The sequence below is a fragment of the Cottoperca gobio genome, chromosome 3 (assembly GCF_900634415.1).
Source record: "Cottoperca gobio chromosome 3, fCotGob3.1, whole genome shotgun sequence".
Classification (NCBI taxonomy): domain Eukaryota; kingdom Metazoa; phylum Chordata; class Actinopteri; order Perciformes; family Bovichtidae; genus Cottoperca; species Cottoperca gobio.
This window is the reverse complement of record NC_041357.1, coordinates 6,977,005-6,990,229: the sequence shown is the minus strand read 5'-3', so window position 1 is coordinate 6,990,229 and position 13,225 is coordinate 6,977,005. Positions and strand designations below refer to the sequence as shown.

At 39.4% G+C, this 13,225-nt stretch overlaps 2 protein-coding genes across 2 annotated transcripts in view; both read right to left on the bottom strand.

Annotated features, from left to right (window-relative positions):
• Window positions 1–10,004, bottom strand: part of herc1 (HECT and RLD domain containing E3 ubiquitin protein ligase family member 1) — a 55,553-nt gene extending 45,549 nt beyond the window's left edge. The window contains exons 1-8 of the mRNA XM_029425226.1: window positions 9,762–10,004; window positions 4,789–5,765; window positions 4,211–4,306; window positions 3,730–3,924; window positions 2,780–3,091; window positions 2,293–2,389; window positions 638–781; window positions 254–381 (exon numbers count right to left, since the gene is read on the bottom strand). Of these exons, the coding sequence (XP_029281086.1) occupies window positions 254–381; window positions 638–781; window positions 2,293–2,389; window positions 2,780–3,091; window positions 3,730–3,924; window positions 4,211–4,306; window positions 4,789–5,739 (1,923 nt within the window). The 5' untranslated portion in view covers window positions 5,740–5,765; window positions 9,762–10,004. The remainder of the gene's footprint in view (window positions 1–253; window positions 382–637; window positions 782–2,292; window positions 2,390–2,779; window positions 3,092–3,729; window positions 3,925–4,210; window positions 4,307–4,788; window positions 5,766–9,761) is intronic.
• A 3,166-nt stretch (window positions 10,005–13,170) lies between these two features.
• dapk2a (death-associated protein kinase 2a) overlaps window positions 13,171–13,225 on the bottom strand; it is a 10,601-nt gene continuing 10,546 nt past the window's right edge. Inside the window, exon 9 of the mRNA XM_029462061.1 lies at window positions 13,171–13,225. This exon is cut by the window's right edge and continues 1,697 nt beyond it. The gene's annotated coding sequence lies outside the window, so the exon portion shown is untranslated.

Below are 13,225 nucleotides of genomic sequence, written 5' to 3'. Positions count from 1 at the left end.
ACATTAGCAGATGATTTTCCACCTGATGAGAAAACAGTTGGATTATATCTTTGAGACAAAGCAATGAAAAAATAGATTTGATAAGTAACAAGTCCTGACATAAAATACATGACTGTCATTGTCCAACCAGCTGTCCAATCGGTTGGCATGCATAAACAGCTGTATGAAATTCCCTCTTTGGGACAAATGTTCAAAAATCTCAAGCCTCCACCTTTTCTCAATAAACAAGTCTTGGTTAACAATGTTGTCCTACCTGTCCGGTAGAGGTTAAGGCGAGAGACGACTGGCTTCCTGCGCACACTTTTCTGATGAACATCCCTTGCAGGGCCTCCACTACTTTTGGCTTGTAGACTCGATTAGTATCACCATGACCTAGTTTCCCTGCAGGACAACACATGGGTTCTCTTTAGACTGCCTGAGTATTCTAGTGATGTGCTACAGTTTAATAATAATACATTTTATTTATAAGCACACTTTTCATTTGCGTAAACAAAACTCAAAGTGCTAACAGTTTGACATGTTGACACACTGAAATCTAATTACAATAAAAACAACAAAAGTAATATGTTCCTATTCAAAATGTAGATTTAAAAAAGTAATACATCAATTTACATAATTATTTATGACGTTTACTCACCGTTGTCCCCTCCTCCAAAGGACCACACAGTGCGTCCATCCTTTGACAGTGCAATAGTATGGGAGCTACCACATGACACCTCGCCCACATTGCTGATGTCTTTAACCAGGGTAGGAATGTTTCGGCTGTTGCTGTCACCGTGACCTGCATTCCCCAACAAAGAAAAAGGCCAGGCTGTTAACACATGAAAATTACAAATGTGGAGTCCTTCCTTGTCTGAATCGAGTGGTTGAAAGTGCAACGCAGACCGTCTGCACCTGGCACACATAACCCACCTAAATCCTCAGTGGGTATGTCCGCTCATCAGGGGCATGTTGATGGACATCAATGTGTCAGAATATGCCCCTCTAACTCTATAGAGAGGCAACATCCAGCTACTTTACCCACTACTACTGCTGCTGCTGCTATTACTTCTACTACGTATGCCTGTATTACATGTTTGGTGTGTGCTAGGCAGTGTTCATTTTGTTTACTAAAAATGAGACTAAATATGTCATATTTAGTCAACACCTTTCCACCATGACTAAGACGAAATGATGACGAGGCATTGACAACACGGCACCGACGTCAATAAACATCAACGGTGTTACTGTGACTGATCATATCAGGACTACACCGGCAGCACACAATGAGCAGTCAGGAGGACTTGGAGAAACTTACTTACTCAAGTTAAAGTTAACAGACTAAAACGTGACCCAAAAAAAACAGGATGAGGTTTACTAAATATAATAAAATAAACTACAAAGGATATTTGACACAGAATTAAGACTAAATAAAAAGAATAGCTGACTAAATAAACACATGAGCGTTAAATAAGTTACAATAAGTCGATGCATGCTGAATTTAAAGATATAGGGTGTTGTATATTGTATAGATTGTATATCCCTCTGAATCTAATTTGTCATGTTGGCATAAAACTGACTTAACTTGACCATTTATCTGTCATTTGCTTGACACTTACTCAAACAGCCTTGAAAAGCGTAATGTGTTTGAGGAACCTGGTGGAAACACTTAATACAAGCAGTATTCATACCACAATCTGTTCAACTATACAAGAGCTCCCCTTATATCAGACACAGAATCAAAAAGAACATTTATAGCTCATGAGGAGGGAAAGATGAACACTGACGTTTTTTCAATAAGATAAAGAGTATTCTAATCGTGCTGTACGTTAGATAATGTGTATGTTGTTCAAAGATAAATCGCTTGGGCCAGATGTGCATGCAGCTTCAGTGAATTTCCCTCCATGTTTATTTTATTATTATTGTTTCAATGTTTCAGAGATGAACATGTCCCAACTCCTGAAATTCAGAAACTTTGAGCCAGCCAAGAGTCACTGTTGAATGTAACCAAATCAAACATTTTAACTGGAAGCTGTTTCAACTATGATTCAGGGTGAGATCTGGAGAAAGTAACACATAGTGTAAAAGGTCATAGTTGTCAGGCTTAATTTAAAACCCTGTCCATCCCTAACTCACACACAACCGATTGATTGAAAGCTATCAGTATATAACTAAAACAATGCTACAAGAAAGGCTTGAATCTTACTCAAGAATGTATTGTGAATCTTTATATTGCACATTAGACTGAAATGTGTTGTAGAGTTACTTATAAAGATCCTTTTCATCTTAGGATAAATTGGTGCAGCAACTTACCTAACCTTCCAAAATCTCCTTCACCCCATGTGTACAGCTCTCCATCCTCACTGACTGCAGCACTGTGTCTGTAGCCAGCAGACACACATACCACCACCTGACACAAAACAATACACATTATCATACTTTATTAACGCCAGTAAATGCACAAGCAAATAGACATCTATTCAATTTATAATGTCTATATTTAAAATAGAAGGCATAGGACATAGCAGCTACAAGAAACTCACCAATTTAAATCACCATTTACATTTGTATTGCCAACTACTAGCACAAGTCTCTTTCTGAATTTTGACGCACATTACAGTTTCTGGTGCAAAGATATTTCACCGAGTGAAGTGGAAAAAAGATGATCGTATCTAGAATACCTTTACTCACTCAAAGCTGCTTTAAATATACATTACTGGATTTAAAAGAATAAAATACTAGAATGTATAACATATCAATAAAATACCATTGTGTCAAGTCGTAGTGGGTGAAACCCTACCTTCCCCTGAAGTGGCCCCTGGATAAGTTTAGGGTATTTCTGTGTTGAGCTGTTCCCGTGACCCAGTTTGCCATAATCACCGTCACCCCAGCTGAACACCTCACCCTCCGTAGTGAAGGCCAGCGTGTGGCCATCCGAGCCCTTGGACGACGAGACCTTCTTAATGGCCCTGTGGGGCTCGAAGGTAAGTTTCTTGAGCGTTGATTGGTTGTTCGAGTCCCCGAGGCCCAGGCGGCCGTAGCTGCCCTTCCCGCAGGCCCGAACAGAGCCGTCGGATGAGATTACAAAAGTGCAGTACTGGCCTGCTTCAATCTGCAGAGAAATGAGGAGAAATTGTGTGTTTGTGTGTTGTGAAAGACTGCAGCTTGATTCAGCATTCTTACACACAATCATCCTCAAGAGTGAGTGAGTGAGTGAGTGAGTGAGGTATCCTTCTGATGTCGAGGCATAGGCATGCTATGCTACAGTTTATCATAAAACAACAAACATAAGTTCTGTAGGCGGGATGATTGTGAATTATAGTAAGGTGCATAATTGTTATCTTCAAAGTGCGGGTTTCCTTTCCCTCCTAAGAGAAACAGAGAAGACATTGTGCTGCACTGCTCATCCATCTTGAAGAGAACAGGTCCCTGTCTCAGGATGTCCATCTATCTAACAAAAACAGCATATCACATTGCTTTGATCTACAGCTGTTGTTTGGCTGCGTTAGAACAAGCTACATTTGAATTTGAAAGCATTATGTCACCACGTCTATATAAAGCAATTATTTTATGCTGATCAGTATTATTCATGCTTTGAAGAAAGAAAGAAAAATTTCCACCGAAAGTTATTTGCCAAAACCTAGCAAGATTCCTTTAGTAACTCATGACAGTTTCTCTATTGTTTATGATGAATACAGGACAATGGATGCATACAGCGCTACAGAAGACGTGTGAACTGTTTTTTCTTACTGTCTGTGCATCGGCGAAGCTGGCGGCCAACTTGGGTTGCAGGATCTTCTCCTGTGTACCCTCCACTAGCTGGTGACTACTGTTACTGCCCCACACGTAAACCTCACAGGTTTCAGACACCACGGGTGCTTCACCGGTCTGTATGCTGTCTGGGCTGACACAGGTGCGAGAGTAGTCTGACGCCATTCGACATACCTGGAAAACAAGGACACTATTAAAGAACCGCTCGAGAGAGTTTACTGTACTTGGGATAATCATTTTTGTCTGATAGGTTTCTAGAAATTTACATCTACTCCTTTTACTACTAAGTAAAGTAACATTAAGCACAACACATTTTTAAGTAGTAACTTACAGAAGTAACGTGTATGACACTTTTGCAGAGAGATCTATCCACTCTTATAAATAATCATGTTGAGGTGTTATGTACATATAGTACAATGATACAAAGACATGAAAGTAAAAAACTGCTTAAATGTCTTACTTCTTCAAAAAGACAGAGTGCTGCCTCATACAATGAACACAAGCCATCAGAGGTCCGTGTGGGTTCTCTCCACTGGCTGCGATCTGCTGAGGAGCCCTGAGACAATCACATACACAAATCAATTGCAGTATGACTATAAAACTCAATATTACGGGGGACTTGTCACAGACCCAATAAAGAAACATTACATTTTCTACACCCTTATTAAATCTGAACCAAAAACCACCCACGTGACATGATACATTTCAGAGAATTATAAAATCTTTGAAAACACTAAAAATCATTTCCAGGAGTCTGACAGCATATGACATCATCATTTATTTCCAGCCTGTTTGTATTTGGTTGTTGAGAATTCATTTAAAGAAAAACTCTGGCTTTACTGATAGACTCCAAGTAAATGGTTTCAGTTATTACTCATAACCACATAGTACCTGCACTATAAAGCATGCAGACGGATGAATGAATGTTACTGCGTCTTTGATGTAAGCAAAAGTTATAACATTTTCTGCCTTCTGGCTTGAGTTATGAAAACACTAAAAAAAGCTTCCAATCTGCCAGTTTTGTTAATGTTTACTTACCAAAGAGCGTCTCATCTGCATGAGGATGTTCATGAAACAATCGTAGCCGATGAGCCCTTCTTGGTTCTGTAGCCCCTTAGTCTCCTCCATAGCACTGACCACGGCTGATGCAGCCAAGGCCATCTCAATCCACTCCAGCAAGTAGCGCAGGGAACCCCTCTGGGAAGCCAGCCCTAGCAGTAGCTCTGAGGCAAGCCGCCGCCCTAAAATATCAGCCCCAGAATTTGGCATTGTAACCCCCTTCAGAAAAGTGGTGACCTGGGCCAGGCAATCTAGGCCCATCGGTGGGATCTTGCTCTCGTTGGCCAGAGAGAGGGGTGGCAGGGAGCTAACCACATCAATGGCTGTGTGAATGACATCATTACACAAGTTTATGTTGCCCCCAGGACCTCCACCAGGGCTAGGTGGAGGAGGCATCATCCAGCTTTGGCGCAGCAGAGCAAAAAGAAGGCTAAGGCCAGTGCGAACACCCATCTCAATGAGAGCATCAGTGCTGGAGCGTGGCCGCTCGCTGACAGAGTGCAGATCAGCCGAGCCCGAGTTGTTCTCTGGAGAGTGCTGCTGCTGCTTGACCTTTCCCTTGTCGTGGTACTTGTTTGAAAGTGCGTAGAAGATGCGCTGAAGCACCAGCACACGTTTGCGCAGGGCCGCAGCAAAGGGAGAGTCAGAGCAGACCATCTTGGCCAAGGCCAACTGGCTGCTGAGTAGAGCATCCAAGTAGTGCTCCTGCTCATCACTGGAGAGGGATTCACGCTCAAAGTCTGGAAGCTGGGGGCCTTTCAGACACAGCACCTGCTGGGGCAGTAGTACAGCCTCTTTGTTGGCCAGCAGCTTTGAGTAGAGCACTGAAACTCCCTCCCGTGTGGCAATCGACTCGCTTTCCTCCGTGATCCATGAGCTGTTTAGGTGCTCCAGCCATTTGAGCTTCACCGGGGGGATCATTAAAGCCATGGCATGTCACTCTGGAGCCATCAGTCCTGAAAAGATTGCGTCAACATCATACAAAATGTTAACATCAAGCTTTTGAACAGCAATTTGTATTTTTATATGCTGTGTTTCCTGATGGCCATATAAAATGTGGAAAAAAACAATAATCGTTTATATAGTTTGAGGTTAACCATTTGTAAGATTCTTATAGGTGCCAACATCGAGCAATTTAAGACGGCTTCTTCACTGGATAATCATATGAATTAAGATGAAGAAACAAACATTCTCCTTTAAGGCCCCGTCACACAGTTCCGTATGGCAGAAACGTATGCAGGCGCATATGAAAATTTGCATATACAACGTATATGAACGTATATAATGCCTATTGATAGCGTATCACGTACTTATACAAACGTATCAGAGCAAATGGCCAATGTATTCGACAAATGCCCAACAGATGCTTAACTAATTCCTAGCGTATTCCTTCGCCGTATGGCGGAAACGTATGCCGGCGTATACGGAATATTGGCAATACGCTTTTGAACATGCTCAAAAAACGTTTCACACTCTCAGCGTTCAACAACGTACACCAGTGTATTGCCGATATTCCGTATACGCCGGCATACGGCGAAGGAATACGCTAGGAATTAGTTAAGCATCTGTTGGGCATTCGTCGAATACGTTTTGTATAAATACGTGACATGCTATCAATAGGCTCTGTATACGTTCATATACATTGTATATGCTAATTTTCATATGCACCACATGTGACAGGGCCTTAACATGGAGCTATCAAAGCAGATGAGGTAAATACGACCCATTATATATCAAAACAGAAAATAGTGCAGGTTATTGATATCTGCCCGACAGAATAGGACTGTCTGCTGACTGAAAAGGTTTGATTCCAATCTTATACCATACTGCAGTAAATGAGAGTTTTATGTAAAAAGAGGACTGCGCTCAGTGAAAAGTACCCTGGTTAAATAGAGGTTTTTATCATGTCACATTAAAGTATTATTATTAATTGTACCAAAATGAACACACTGATTACATTTTATTTCATCACTTTTGTCAATTATGAAGTTTAACCATAATTTTGCAGACTAACTCAAGTCTGCCATGTTGTAAACACTACACACATGTTGACCTGTGCATAATGAGTTATAGAAGTCCAAACTTTGATTGAAAGAACAGACAAGTGGAAACAAAAGGCATGCTTCCTAGCAAAGGTTTAAAAAATGACACCAGCTGCAATCTAGAACTGGCCAACTGTACTGCTTCTGTTGTCTCCGATTAAATCTCGACATGAGGTACAAAGACCTGATGAGTAAAGTCTTGTGTGGTTCAAAATTAAGGCCAACATCCCATCCAAATACCTTTCATCGGGTTAACACCCCGACTATCATTCTCTTGTGGAAGAATATGATCAATACCCTTTGAGTTAAGTGGTGATAAGTAATCAGTAAACTCAACAAATTCAAACAAAGTTCAGATTCAGTCTTTGTGTGTATGGGAGGGATTGAGGTGTTGATATCTATCTGAGCAACTAACAAAAATCATTCACCAGCATTATTTTTATTCTTTATTGCACCGTAAATCCAGAAGATGTTTCAGAGCCAGAGAACAATGAAGCTGATGAGCGAGGTTATGAGATTTACTGTGGTGTAGAGCTGTAACAATAGGTCAACTAATCGATTAATGGATAATGAAAATAATTGTTAGTTGCAACCCAACTCTTCTGTTAGACGATTGTATTAACAAGTGTTTCTAATATCTGTCCAGAATCATATTTGATCATTAATAAGAAACTTTCAAAAGAATGCAAGCCAATACAACACCACTATGAGACACAAGAGCTATAGAAATTACTGTATAATTTAATCAGCACCTCTATGGCATGAAGTCAACAAAAACTAAATATTCAATCAAATGCATTTCTTTATACAACCAATCACAGATTAGATCCCTCATAAATCCTATGTAATCAATATAAACTACAGCCCATTATCTTACTACCTCAAATAAAACCCTATTCAAACACAGCGTCTGCACTGATCTATTTGACTTGTGAACATTAACTGAAATAACCATGGAAGCAACCAGTAAACTGTACATATGGATTGACAAGAAACAGACTACTGCTGACTATCAGTCTGGCTATATCCTGTAAAGTTAAATACAATAATAGAATTCCAGGATCAACCCCTTTTGCATACAATTTTTAAAATCCTATAGAAACAAAAACAGTAACATTCCAGGCTAAAACAATTAAAACCATACACCAGTGTTATGACCAAGTGGGCCATTCACAAAAGACTCAGAAGGTGATCATAGCATGCATTCTGCCATTTTTTGATTGCAAAGAAAGACAAATGGGTGGCAAAGAAACAGAACAATTACATGTTTAGTATCACTACACTGTTGTAAAGCCTCACAAGCCAAACACAAGGTCTAATGCGAGCATTACCTGATCTATCCAGAATGGTCCATAGGTCAGATCATAGGAACACATAGGAATAGGACATTTCAACACTCAAAACCTATATGTCAACTACAGAACCACATAATGACATGGAAATGCTGCCAACTTTAACCAAAATGCACCTATTTACCCAGAATATATGTATTTTATCAAAGTCATATTTTCTAATCCATAATATCTGAAGCTCATTCATGTCATGAAGGAATTTTTGAATATTCAGTGCAACCAATGGTGGAAAGTAACTGAATACATATATTCAAGTACTGTACAACTTTGAGGCACTTCTACTTTGCGTGTGTATTTTCATTTTCTTCTACTTTATACCTCTACTCCACTACATATAAATGTTGTACTTATATATATTATGTTTTTATGAATTATGATTTAAAATGATGGATAACACGTTATTGATCCCTTGTTGAAATTCACAAGCTTTCTTGCAACATTAAACAGCTGCAACAGCTGAAACATTAAAGTGATTAACACAGTAATGCATCAATTATTATTATTCAATAATATAATATATATTATTCTGATGTATGCCACTCTGCATGAGTACTTTTACAGTGGATATATTTTGATACTATTACTTTTACTTAAGTAAAATACGGAACTGGGCATACTATTGTCTAGATCCGAATACTTCTTCTACCACTGACTACAGCCTGAGCTACTGTAGATCCACCATCCTGGTGTATAAACAAATATGTTTATCATTGACATTTTCTGCTTGCTTCTATTGTTGATGCCTGGTTTGTTCTAGCTTCTAACATTAGTGAAGGTGACTGGTTTTCTTCAGTCACCCCGTGTTGACAGCCACACTGAGGTTACAGACAACAATGCAGTTGTTTAAGTAGCTACAGTATTATTATAGACGGTTAGCATCTAGCTAGGTAACTGGACAGGACAACTTATCTGCAGCAACGGCCCATGCTAACATTAATTTAATTGTGGTTTTAGCTGAGGTTTTTAGCACGTAACTAGCTAAGCACCAGCTGATAACATTAGACAGTCAGCAAGTTACAATGACAAAGCAGCAGGCTTGAAAGCAAAAGAGGGTTGCTAACCTGCTTGTTGTGTCAGATTAGAAAGCCAGTTTTCCTGTTGTGATAATCACCAACGGCTAACCGTTTAACAAATCACTGACCTTACTGGAGACTGGCAAACATTCAAGACATGGCATCACACGAATAACGTTAACAGTAGCCTTACGAGCTCTTGTGGCAAACGTTCAATTGCATACTGTTCGCAGTTTGTTTTGCAACGACTGTCAACTTGCGCTACTGTTTACGTTAGCTAACGTTAGCTAACTTTCCTCACGTCACTCAGCTAGCAAAGCATAAAATACCAAGGCATACACCTAACACCATAATGTGTAGGTATGACAGGGGGCTAATAATTAAGTCATGCCAGTGGGCATGCCTGTCTAAAAAGCCCGACTATTGCAGGAGCTATTTTAGCCAGACTTAGGTAGGCTTATCTGCTGCATCATAGCGTCAAGCAGGTTAGCTTGCTAGCTAACGTTACACTTTCTAACGTTAGCTGGAATAAAAAGCCCGCTTACCAGTAAACTATCAAAGGCCTCCTCTTCTGTGCGTTGTGCTTACACGAAAACCTGAATGTGCTTCATTGCACGAGAACAGTTGAGTCAATATCCGTACGCTTTTGATAACGTTACGATGAAAGGAGACAGAGCCATGCATGGATTTCCATGCCTCCGCCCGCCTCTCCAGTAGCTTCCACTGCAACTCCGGGGAGCGGTCTGCTCAGTCCCAACCCCTTACCGAGCCCCAGCCCAGCTGTGACGTTAGGACCTGTCTGTCTGTCTGTCTGTCTGTCTGTCAGGCTGATAGGTGTGTCGTTCTGCCTGCATGTAACGTTACTCTCCCTCAAACCAAATGGTCAACAGTGGCTCATGCACATTCACGCCCACAAAGACAAAGAGGTCCAAACCACACAGCGGTTTAACATGCCAAGAGTTGGTTTATGTGTCCAATACTGCCCTCTCACTGTTAAATGGCATTTATAATATAAAGTAGCCTATATATTGACAGTTTCACTACTGCCCTTGCATGTATTTACTCACGCCAAACTGGTACAGTTAACCTTTATACTACTTCTACTCCATGTTTACCTACACACACCGCAGTTTACAGTACACATGGCTATATTAATCCTGTCAGTTTATTCATTCCATCACGACTGTACACCAGTGTACCACATAATTATATTGTATTATTATTATTATTATTTTATTTTATATAGGCCTAAATATTATATTGTATTCCTATATTTTAACTTCTGTACTATTTTATGCTTTACGCCTTGGATTCTCATTCTCATTTCCCAGTTTTTGTTTTTATACATTTAGTAGTAAGAGGTAGCTTCAATGCCAACAACTGCTCCAGTGTAATTATTGTGCATAGGCTATAAGAAATAAAGACTTGAACTTAAATATACCAAACATGTGGATAAAAAAGACACTTTTTTTTGGTCTGTCCAACAATAACCAAAACATGTTTATCAGCAGTAAATTATAGAAATTTAGTTATTAAAAAATCGTTATTAAAGTGAGGTTAGATGAAATTCACTCAGTGTTGACATGAGGTAATGTCAAGTGGTGTTTTGTGGTTATCTTGGCAGTGCAGACCCAGAAAAGCCCCGCCTAAGTTACAGAGCCCATTTCTTTAGGAAGCTGACATTAGAGCGCTGACAGGGAATGAGTTGAGAGAGATGGGGATGAGTGGTGGAATATAACTAAGTACATTTAGTAACATATCCTATTGTACTACTTAGATATAATGTTTTGGTACTTGTACTTTACTTGAGAATTTCCATTGTATGGTACTTTATACTTATACCCCACTAAAAGTACAGTACAAAACAGTACAGAATATCAACAAATAAAAGTATTATCATAGGTTAATACAAGACTTTATTGATCCGTGCTTTGGGACAGACACAAGCTACCCAGATGTATATAAATGAATTAAAATGATTCACCTTTACCAGCTTCCACATTAAAGTGATGAACACATTAATGCATGAAATACTTTTAAGTAAACATTTGGAATGCAGGACTTTTACACTGAGAACTGTTTCCAATAAAGTGCATTAAATATGCCCAGCTTCACTCAAACCGAGGACATTGCAGTTACATGATCACCACATCAAATCTCTAGGCCACTAGGGTGCCCCCTATGTGCTGCTAATGTAACAACTGAGAGTCAGTCTCATTAGCTCAGGATGTCACGTTGAAGATGCAAATAATTGATCAAATACAAACCAATGTTTGGATGAATTTGGCACAGGTGGGGTTGCTCACCATTTTGTGGAAGTTGTAATCCTCTTGCAGTGCCATCAGTGCTTATGGCTGTGTTTTCGTACAGCTGAAAGAACAAACAGTCAGCAATATTTCCAAGCTTTATTATTTCTATAGCATGTTTGTTTTCTATATCCTGCCGTGTTTGTTCATTCATTGAGTTGAATAACATTTTGTTTTTGTTATTTATTATTTCCTTCACAAAATGTCACTATTTCTTTCGTCCAGTCATTCTTTTTGTTGTCTTCATGTAACAACATTTTAATGGCTTAATGGTTTAATGGTTCTGGGCAGAACAGAGACTCACATGCAGAGACACAGGACACGAGGTTAAGGTCAAAAAGGCAAAGTCTTTACTGAAGAAACCGGTGGTAATACACAGTCATACACAGAACCATAGAAACCATATACCAGGAAAGCGATGAATTCACAAAGAAAACTAATCGCCTAAACCAAAGAATGTGGAATTTACTGCCATTTAGTTAAAACAAGCAAAATCAAAAAGTCAACAAGGCAACAGGGAAAACAAGGGAGTATACAAACAGGGTAGACTAATGTTAAAATCAAGGGCAGGTGAGTAATTGAGGGCAAGAGTAGATAATCAAGGAGGCAGGAAGCACACAGGACAGGAGACGCTAGTATTTAAAAAAGTAATCCAGACAAAAATAATGTGCACACAAATCAGGATGTTACAAATGGATAGGGTTACAAGTGGTGATTGTTTTTGTATTTATTGCTAAGGTAGCAGTGTGAATCGTATTAGGTCAACCTGGATTGATAATGGGTTGATAATGTGTGTGAAGAGCCATGAATGAATTTAGCATAAACTGCAGCTCTGGGGCTGCTGATGGACTTCAAAAGAATACAAATGAATATGGATTAGATCTGTATGAGATCAGGTGTCAAACTGTCCTTCAAACCAATAACATGATTCTTGAGTCACATGGCCAGGCGTGTGAGGACACTTTACTCAGTAATTCCAAATTCACAATTTTTCCGTTTGGTCTCCTGACACAAATATCTGAAAGAAAACAGTACATCACACAGCACGATTATCCATTACAATTGGGTATCTAACCATAGTACTTCTTAACTGCTGGGACAAGCATAATGGGTGCTGTTTTATGCATTCTCTTCTGGTTTGGCTATTTGTTCAACCATAATTTTGTTTTAATGTTAACTTTATAACGCTAATCATTTAAAAATAAAGTACCAGTACCATGGCATTCACAGAGAGCTCATTTTTCTAAGAGTGGTGTGAAAAGGTTAACAGCCAGTACATGTTCAGTTCAGTAAAATGCTGTCATTTAAAGCATCCCTGAGTGGTAAACAGGCCTAATGTTTTGTCTCCTGTGCGTTAAGTGTGTTGGATTCTGGCAATCCTGCTGCCTTTTTTTACATTTTTTTTTACAGCTGGTGGTTGTTAAATGCCCAAAATGCTATCAGCTCTGATTTTGATCCAGTTTCCTTCTGTGAAGAAAAACAAAACACCTTGGAATGTGGAAGACCATAACAACAAGTCATAACATGGTCAAATAAACACTCTTGTTTTTCTGTACATGTAGATTTAGTTCATGAGACCTGGGTGCTACTAGACCGTACAAAGTAAACAATATTGTGTAAACATCAGCGTGCTGTCACAGTATTGATCAATCTGAACTCACGAGTGGCAATGAATCAAATGTATTTGTATTTTTTTAATCCTT